The following is a 10,477-nucleotide window of genomic DNA, read 5'->3' on the forward strand; positions in this document are numbered from 1 at the left end:
CTGTGTCCCCCTCACCCCCCATCGCTTCCCTTTCCCTTCCCCCCAAAAATAAAATTATATTTATATCGCTGCTCTTTATTTTTTAGGGGGGGATTCTGGGTTATTTCAGTGGCGTTTCGTTATTTCTCACCCTAAAAAAAAAACCACTTTGACCCAAAACCATTAAAGAACTCCCCTGGGTGCCCCTTTCTTCTTTCACACCCCCCTAAATTATTCCTGGAGCCCCAAAATTCCGAATTTTCCCCAAAATTCCCAAATTTTCCCCCAAAATTCGAGTCGGAGGCTTCAGAACGCGGAGTAGGCCGCACTCACTTCCGGTCACGCTCACTTCCGGTTCCGGTCACGCGCTAGCAATCATGGCGGCGATCCCGTGATGTTTTTGTAGTTCCCGGTCGTGTGTCACGTGATACAAATAACGTCACTGCGCATGCTCGCTGTTAAACCTGTGTCACGTGGTTCGGATCACGTGGCGCCCAACATGGCGGCGCCCATGGCAGCGACGAGCGGCGCCTCCGTTACGCGGCGGCTGCTCCGGAGCGTCTCCCGCCGCCTCAGCAGCGGCCGGGCCGCGGCGGAAGAACCCGAGGCCGCCGTGTGGGTACCGGGAACACCTTCCCGAAGCGGCGGTACCGGAAAAGCGAGTCCCGGTGCTGAGGCGTCCGGTTTTTTCCTCAGGGTTAACGTGGTGTTCGTGGACCGGGAAGGGCGGCGGGTGCCGGTGCGAGGCAGAGTCGGTGACAACGTGCTGAGCCTGGCGCAGCGGCACGGGCTGGAGCTGGAGGGTGGGGAGCGGGAACGGGAACCGGGATGGGAAACGGGGGAAGGGAACGGGAACGGGAACGAGGGAAGGGAGCGGGGATGGGAACGGGGATGGGGATGGGGATGGGGATGGGGATGGGATGGGCGCGTCCCAGAGGATATCCCGATATTCCTGTTAATTATCGCGATTATCCCGACATTCCCATGGGTATCCCGATGTTCCCATGGATATCCCGACATTCCTGGGGATATCACGATATTCCCATGAATATCATGACATTCCCATGGATATCGTGACATTCCCGATATTCCCATGGATATCGTGACATCCCCGACATTCCCATTAATATCCCGACATTCCCATTAATATTGTGACATTCCCATGGATATCACAATAATCCCATGGATATCGTGACATTCCCATGGATATCATGGTATTCCCATGAATATCCTGACATTCCCATGGATATTGTTACATTCCCATGGATATCGCGACATTCCCGGGCATATCCCGACATTCCCGACATTCCTATGACTATCCTGATATTCCCAATATTCCCATGAATATCGCGACATTCCCGGGATATTGTGACATCTCTGACATTCCCATGAATATCCTGACGTTCCCATGGATATCCTGACATTCCCATGAATATCGCAATATTCCCATTAATATCTCGACATTCCCATGAATATCCCGACGTTCCCATGGATATCCCGACATTCCCATGAATATCACGATATTCCCATGCATATCACAACATCCCCATCCCCATATCGCGACATCCCAGACATTCCCATGAATATCACAATATTCTCGTGGATATCATGACACTCCTGGGATATCACGACATTCCAATGGATATCATGGTATTCCCATGGACATCCTGACATTGCCATGAATATCATGACATTTCCATGGATATCACGACATTCCCATGGACATCCCCGACATTCCCATGGATATCGCGACATTCCCGGGCATATCCCGACATTCCCGACATTCCTATGACTATCCTGATATTCCCAATATTCCCATGAATATCGTGACGTTCCCGAGATATCGTGACATCCCTGACATTCCCATGGCTATCGTGACATTCCCATGGATATCCTGACATTCCCATGAATATTGCAATATTCCCATTAATATCTCGACATTCCTGTGGATATCCCGATATTCCCATGGATATCACGAAATTCCTGAGGATATTGTGACATTCCCAGGGATATCGCGATATTCCCATTAATATCTCCACATTCCTATGGATATCGCTACATTCCCGGGATATCGCGACATCCCTGACATTCCCATGGATATCCCGACATTTCCATGGATACCGTGACATTCCCGGGGGTATCCCGACATTCCTGACATTCCCATGGATATCCCGACATTCCCATGGATATCGCGACATCCCCGACATTCCCATTAATATCGTGACATTCCCATGGATATCCCAACATTGCCATGAATATCATGACATTCCCATGGATATCCCAACATTCCCATGAATATCACGATATTCCCATAATTATCCCGACATTCCCATGGATATCACGACATGCCCTCGATATCGCGCCGTCCCCGCCGTCCCCAGGCGCGTGCGAGGCGTCGCTGGCCTGCTCCACCTGCCACGTTTACATCAGCGAGCCGCACCTGGGCCGGCTGCCGGCGCCCGACGAGCGGTAACCGCACCGGGGACCCCAAAATCATCCTGGGGACCCCAAAATCTGCCCTGGGGGGACCTAAAATATTCCTGGGGACCCCAAAATCATCCTGGGAGGGACCCCAAAAAACTTCCTGGGGGACCCAAATCAACCTGGGGGGGACCCCAAATATCCCTGGGAACCCAAAAAACTTCCTGGGGGACCCCAAAATCCCTTCTGGGAACCCAAAAATATCCTTGGGGGAGTCCAAAATATCCCTGGGGGGACCCCAAAATCTGTCCTGGGGGACCCTTAAATCAACCTGGGGAACCCAAAATCATCTGGGGGGGACCCCGAAATATTCCTGGGGGAGCTCAAAATATCCCTGGGGGACCCCGAAATCCCTTCTGGGGGACCCAAAATCTGTCCTGGGGAACCCAAAAACTTCCTGGGGGAACCCAAAATCATCCTGGGGGGGACCTCAAAATATTCCTGGGGAACCCAAAATATCCCTGAGGGGACCCCGAAATATCCCTGGGACCCCAAAATCTGTCCTGAGGAACCCAAAATATCCCTGGGGGCGACTCTGAAATTCCTTCTGGGAACCCAAAATCCCTTCTTGGAACCCAAAATATCCCTGGGACCTAAAATATCCCTGGGGGGACCCCGAAATCATCTGGAGGGGACCCCAAAATCCCTTCTGGGAACCCAAAAATGTCCTTGGGGGAGTCCAAAATGTTCCTGGGGGGACCCCAAAATTATCCGAGGGGGGACCCAAAATCTGTCCTGGGACCCCAAAATCCTCCTGAGGGACCCCGAAATCATCCTGAGGGAACCCAAAATCCTCCTGGGGGGACCCAAAATATCCCTGGGACCCCGAAATATCCCTGGGGGGATCCTAAAATATCCCTGGGGGAGCCCAAAATCCGTTCTGAGGGACCCAAAATCTGTCCTGGGACCCCAAAATCCTCCTGAGGGACCCCGAAATCATCCTGGGGGGACCCAAAATATCCCTGAGAGGACCCCAAAATATCCCTGGGACCCCAAAATCTGTCCTGGAGAACCCAAAATATTCCTGGGGACCCAAAATCCCTTCTGGGAGGGACCCAAAATCCTCCTGGAGGGACCCTGAAATCCTCCCTGGGGATCCCAAAATCTGCCCTGGGGGACCTAAAATATTCCTGGGGACCCCGAAATCATCCTGGGAGGGACCCACAATATCCCTGGGGACCCCAAAATCTTCCCTGGGGCACCCAAATCAGCCTGGGGAGACCCCGAAATATCCCTGGGGAACCCAAAATATTCCTGAGGGGACCCCAAAATTATCCGAGGGGGGGACCCAAAATCTGTCCTGGGACCCCAAAATCCTCCTGGGGGGACCCAAAATATCCCTGGGACCCCGAAATATCCCTGGGGGAGCCCAAAATCCGTTCTGGGGAACCCAAAATCTGTCCTGGGATCCCAAAATCAGCCTGGGAGGGACCCCAAAATCCCTTCTGGGAACCCAAAATCCCTTCTGGGAGGGACCCAAAATCATCCTGGAGGGACCCTGAAATCCTCCCTGGGGATACCAAAATCTGCCCTGAGGGGACCTAAAATATTCCTGGGGACCCCGAAATCATCCTGGGAGGGACCCACAATATCCCTGGGGACCCCAAAATCTTCCCTGGGGCACCCAAATCAGCCTGGGGGGACCCCGAAATATCCCTGGGGAACCCAAAATATTCCTGGGGGGGCCCCAAAATTATCCGAGGGGAGACCCAAAATCTGTCCTGGGACCCCAAAATCCTCCTGAGGGACCCCGAAATCATCCTGGGGGAACCCAAAAACTTCCTGGGGGAACCCAAAATCATCCCTGGGGGGACCCTGAAATCCTCCCTGGGGGACCTAAATCTGTCCTGGGATCCCAAAATCAGCCTGGGGGACATCCCAAAATATCCCTGGGACCCCAAAATATCCCTGGGGGGGGCCCTGAAATATCCCTGGGACCCCAAAATCAGCATGGGGTGGCCCCAAATATCCCTGGGAACCCAAAAATCTGTCCTGGGGGAACCCAAAATATTTCTGCGACCCCAAAATCCCATCTGGGAACCCAAAAATATCCTTGGGGGAGTCCAAAATATCCCTAGGGGACCCCCAAAATCTGCCTGAGTGGGGGGACCCTGAAATATTCCTGGGGGACCCAAAATCTGTCCTGGAACCCCAAAATCAGCCTGGGGGACCCAAAATATTCCTGGGGGGGACCCTGAAATATCTCTGGGGAACCCAAAATCTGTCCTGGGGAGACCCCAAAATATCCCTGGGACCCCAAAAAACTTCCTGGGGGACCCCGAAATATCCCTGGGGGGACCTCGAAATTTTCCAGGGGGGGCCCCAAAAAACTTCCTGGGGGACCCAAAATATTCCTGGGACCCCGAAATATCCCTGGGGGGACCCCAAAATCAGCATGGGGAGACCCCAAAAAACTTCCTGGGGGACCCAAATCAGCCTGGGGGGGACCCCAAAATATCCCTGGGATCCCAAAATCAACCTGGGGGAACCCAAAATCCTCCTGGGGGGACCCAAAATATCCCTGGGGGGACCCAAAATATCCCTGGGGGGACCCCAAAATCTGTCCTGGGACCCCAAAATCTCTTCTGGGGACCCAAAATCTGTCCTGGGGAACCCAAAATATCCTTGGGGGGACCCCAAAATCCTCTCTGGGAACCCCAAAATATTCCTGGGATCCCAAAATCTGCCCTGGGGGGACCCCAAAATATCTCTGGGGAACCCAAAATATTCCTGGGGGGCCCCCAAAATTATCCGGGAGGGGGACCCAAAATCTGTCCTGGGACCCCAAAATCCTCCTGAGGGACCCCGAAATCATCCTGGGGGGACCCAAAATATCCCTGGGATCCCAAAATCTGCCCTGGGGGGACCCCAAATGTCCCTGGGACCCCAAAAAACTTCCTGGTGGAACCAAAATATCCCTGGGACCCTGAAATCATCCGGGAGGGGGACCTCAAATCATCCTGGGAATCCAAAAAACTTCCTGGGGGACCCCAAAATCATCCTGGGGGGGACCTCAAAATATTCCTGGGGAACCCAAAATATCCCTGAGGGGACCCCGAAATATCCCTGGGACCCCAAAATCTGCCCTGGGGGGACCTAAAATATTCCTGGGAGGGGCCCCAAAATATCCTTGGGGGAGTCCAAAATATCCCTGGAGGGACCCCAAAATCAGCATGGGGTGGCCCCAAAAAACTTCCTGGAGAACCCAAAATATTCCTGGGACCCCGAAATCATCCTGGGGGGACCCAAAAATATCCTTGGGGGAGCCCAAAATCATCCATGGGGCACCCAAATCAGCCTGGGGGGACCCCGAAATATCCCTGGGGAACCCAAAATATTCCTGGGGGGACCCCAAAATTATCCGAGGGGGGACCCCAAAATCCTCCTGGGGGGACCCCAAAATCTCTTCTGGGAACCCAAAATATTCCTGGGGGGAGTCCAAAATATCCCTGGGGGGACCCTGAAATACTCCTGGGGGACCCAAGATCTGTCCTGGGATCCCAAAATCAGCCTGGGGGACCCAAAATATCCCTGGGGACCCCAAACCTCTCCTGGGACCCCAAAATCCCTCCCTGGAGCCCTGGGGGAACCCAAAATCCCTCCTGGGGACCCTAAAATCCTCCTGGGGACCCCCAAATCCCTCCTGGTATTCCTGGGGACCCCAAAATTCCTTCTGAGGGACCCCAAAACCCCTCCCCAATGACCCCAAACCCTTCCTGGGCACCCCAAAATATTTCTGGGACCCCCCAAACCCCCTTCCCAATGCCCTGGGGGACCCCAAAATCTTCCTGAGGACCCTCCTGGGATCCCCCAAACCCCTCCCCAATGACCCCAAAATATTCCTGGGACCCCTCCCAAACTCCCTTCCCAATGCCCTGGGGGACCCCAAAATCTTCCTGAGGACTCCAAAAATCCCTCCCCAGTGCCCCCAACCCCTCCCCAATACCCCAGGGACCCCCCAGAATCCCTCCTGGGGAGCCCTGAGGGACCCCAAAATCATCCTGGGGACCCCCCTAACCCCTCCTGGGATCCCCCAAACCCCTCCCCAATGACCCCAAAATATTCCTGGGACCCCCCCCAAACCTCTCCCCAGTCCCCCAAACCCCTCCCGGGACCCCAAAATCCTCCCTGGGACCCCCCAAAATCCCTTCCTGTATTTCTGGGGGACCCCAAAATCCCTCCAGGGGACCCCAAACCCCTCCTGGGACCCCCCCCAAACCCCTCCCCAATGACCCCAAAACATTCCCAAAAAATATCCCAAAAACCCCTACAAAAATTTAAAAAAAACCTCCAAAAAATCCAAAAAAATCCAAAAAAACCCCCAAAAAATCCCAAAAAAAACCCCCAAAAAAACCCCCAAAAAATCCAAAAAAATTCCCAAAAAAACCCCCAAAAAATCCCCAAAAAAACCCCCAAAAAATCCAAAAACAATCCCAAAATACCCCTGAAAAATCACCAAAAAATTCCTTAAAAATCCCAAAAAACCCTACAAAAATTTCAAAAAAACCCTCCAAAAAATCTAAAAAAAATCTAAAAAAAATCCAAAAAAAATCGTAAAAAATCCAAAAAAAACCCCAAAAAAACCCAAAAAAAATCCCAAAAAACCCCCAAAAAAATCCCCAAAATTAAAAAAATAATAAATTTTAAAATCCCCAAAAATATCCCGAAAAAACCCTACAAAAATTTCAAAAAAACCCTCCAAAAAATCGAAAAAAAATCCGAATAAAATCGTAAAAAATCCCAAAAAAACCCCAAAAAAAACCCCCAAAAAATCCTAAAAAACCCCAAAAAATCCCTCAAAAAATCCAAAAACAATCCCAAAATACCCCTGAAAAATCACCAAAACATTCCTTAAAAATCCCAAAAAACCCTACAAAAATTTCAAAAAAACCCTCCAAAAAATCCAAAAAAAATCCAAAAAAACCCCAAAAAAATCCCAAAAAAATCCCCCCAAAAATCTCGAAAAACCCCAAAAAAATCCCCAAAATTAAAAAAAAAAAATTTTAAAATCCCCAAAAATATCCCAAAAAACCCTACAAAAATTTCAAAAAAAACCTCCAAAAAATCCAAAAAAAATCCAAAAAAAATCTTAAAAAATCCCAAAAAAACCCCAAAAAATCCCAAAAAACCCCAAAAAAATCCCCAAAATTAAAAAAATAAAAAAATTTTAAAATCCCCAAAAATATCCCAAAAAACCCTACGAAAATTTCAAAAAAACCCTCCAAAAAAATCTTTAAAAAATCAAAAAAAAATCGTAAAAAAATCCAAAAAAACCCCAAAAAACCCCAAAAAAACTCAAAAAAAATCCCAAAAAAACCCTCAAAAAATCCAAAAACAATCCCAAAATACCCCTGAAAAATCACCAAAAACATCCTAAAAAATCCCAAAAAACCCTACAAAAATTTCAAAAAAAACCTCCAAAAAATCCAAAAACAATCCCAAAATACCCCTGAAAAATCACCAAAAAATTCCTTAAAAATCCCAAAAAACCCTACAAAAATTTCAAAAAAACCCTCCAAAAAATCTTTAAAAAATCCCAAAAAAAACCCAAAAAAATCCCAAAAAAACCCAAAAAATCCCGAAAAACCCCCAAAAAATCCCCAAAATTAAAAATATAAAACAATTTTAAAATAAAAAAAAATCCCAAAAAACCTTTCAAAAATTTCAAAAAAAACCCTCCAAAAAATCGAAAAAAAATAAAAAAAAATCATAAAAAATCCCCAAAAAACCCCAAAAAAATCCCAAAAAAATCCCAAAAAAACCCAAAAAAAATCCCAAAAAATCCCAAATTTTTTCCACCCCCCCAGAGAAGAAGATTTGCTGGACCAGGCCCCTCTGCTGCAGGAGAATTCTCGCCTTGGCTGTCAGGTTCTGCTGAGCCCGGCCCTGGAGGGAGCTCAGATCGTCCTGCCCAGAGTCACCAGAAATTTCTACGTGGATGGACACGTCCCCAAACCTCACTGACCCCGGGGGGGGACCCCCAAAAACCCCCCCAGGAAAAGGGGGGACCCCCCTCGAAAAGAGAAAAAAAAATAAAATTAATTATCACATTTTTAGTCTCGATTTTGTGGATTTTTCTTCGATTTTAAATAAAAAAATTGAATTTTTGAAGGTAAAAATTGAATTTTTGAATGTAAAAATCCCCTCAAAACCCCTCCAGGAAAAGGGGGGACCCCCCCTGGAAAAGAGAAAAAAAAATAAAATTAATTATCAAAATATCAGCCTGGAATTTGTGGATTTTTGTTTGATTTTAAATCAAAAAATTGAATTTTTGAAGGTTAAAATTGAATTTTTGAAGGTAAAAATCCCCCCAGAAATTCCCCAGGAAAAGGGGGAACACCCCTGGAAAAATAAAAAAATAAATAAAATTAATTATCAAAATATCAACCTGGAATTTGTGGATTTTTCTTTGATTTTAAATAAAAAAATTGAATTTTTGAAGGTAAAATCCCCCCAGAAATTCCCCAGGAAAAGGGGGGACACCCTGGAAAAATAAAAAAATAAATAAAATTTATTCCCATATTTTTAGCCTTGAATTTGGGAGATTTTGTCAATTTAAAATTTAAAAAATGATTTTTTGTGTTCGTATTTTGATTTTTTTGGTGATTTTTTTTTGATATTTTTTTAATTTACACACACATACACATATATAATTTTTTTTAATTTTAATTTTTATTTATTTAATTTATTTTTATTTATTTCCTAGCTGGATACAGATCCCCTCAGCCTCCCTCACGTTGTATTCTCATTTTTTGTGTCCGTAATTTGATTTTTTTGGTGATTTTTTCCGTTTTTTTTTTAATTTACGCACACACACACACACATATAATTTTTTTTAAATTTTAATTTAATTTATTTAATTTATTTTATTTATTTTCCAGCTGGATGCAGATCCCCTCAGCCTCCCTCACGTTGTATTCTCCTTTTTTGTGTCTGTATTTTGATTTTTTTTGTGATTTTTTTGGGATTTTTTTTAAATTTACACACACATACACATATATAATTTTTTTAAAATTTTAATTTAATTTATTTTATTTATTTCTCAGCCTCACTCACGTTGTATTCTCATTTTTTGTGTCCGTATTTTGATTTTTTTTGTTATTTTTTTGGATATTTTTTTAATTTACACACACATACACACATATAATTTTTTTTAATTTTTATTTAATTTATTTAATTTATTTAATTTATTTTATTTATTTCCCAGCTGGATCCAGATCCCCTCAGCCTCTCTCACGTTGTATTCTCCTTTTTTGTATCCGTATTTTGATTTTTTTTGTTATTTTTTTGGATATTTTTTTAATTTACACACACATACACATATAAAATTTTTTTTACATTTTTATTTAATTTTAATTTAATTTATTTTATTTATTTCCCAGCTGGATACAGATCCCCTCAGCCTCCCTCACGTTGTATTCTCCTTTTTTGTGTTCATATTTTGATTTTTTTGGTGATTTTTTCAGTTTTTTTTTAATTTACGCACACACACACACAAATATAATTTTTTTTAAATTTTAATTTAATTTATTTAATTTATTTTTATTTATTTCCCAGCTGGATACAGATCCCCTCAGCCTCCCTCACGTTGTATTCTCATTTTTTGTGTCCGTAATTTGATTTTTTTGTGATTTTTTTCCGATTTTTTTTTAATTTACGCACACATACACATATATAATTTTTTTTAATTTTTATTTTTATTTATTTAACTTATTTTATTTATTTCCCAGCTGGATACAGATCCCCTCAGCCTCTCTCACGTTGTATTCTCCTTTTTTGTGTCCGTAATTTGATTTTTTTTGGTGTTTTTTCCATTTTTTTTTAATTTACGCCCACATACACATATATAATTTTTTTAAAATTTTATTTTAATTTATTTAATTTATTTTTATTTATTTCCCAGCTGGATGCAGATCCCCTCAGCCTCTCTCACGTTGTATTCTCCTTTTTTGTGTTCGTAATTTGATTTTTTTTTTTAATTTTTTTTTATTTTTTAAAATTCATACAAACACACACA

General features: G+C 44.9%; 1 protein-coding gene across 1 annotated transcript; it reads left to right on the forward strand.

Annotated features, from left to right (window-relative positions):
* The first annotated feature begins 464 nt into the window (after positions 1 to 464).
* On the forward strand, positions 465 to 8,496 carry FDX2 (ferredoxin 2). The gene is made up of 4 exons (XM_033083771.1): positions 465 to 594; positions 676 to 782; positions 2,361 to 2,448; positions 8,268 to 8,496. Exons 1-4 carry the CDS (start codon positions 479 to 481, stop codon positions 8,422 to 8,424), a joined length of 468 nt encoding a protein of 155 aa, XP_032939662.1. The 5' UTR covers positions 465 to 478; the 3' UTR covers positions 8,425 to 8,496.
* Positions 8,497 to 10,477: the final 1,981 nt, after the last annotated feature.

Source organism: Catharus ustulatus, chromosome 33 (assembly GCF_009819885.2).
Source record: "Catharus ustulatus isolate bCatUst1 chromosome 33, bCatUst1.pri.v2, whole genome shotgun sequence".
NCBI lineage: Eukaryota > Metazoa > Chordata > Aves > Passeriformes > Turdidae > Catharus > Catharus ustulatus.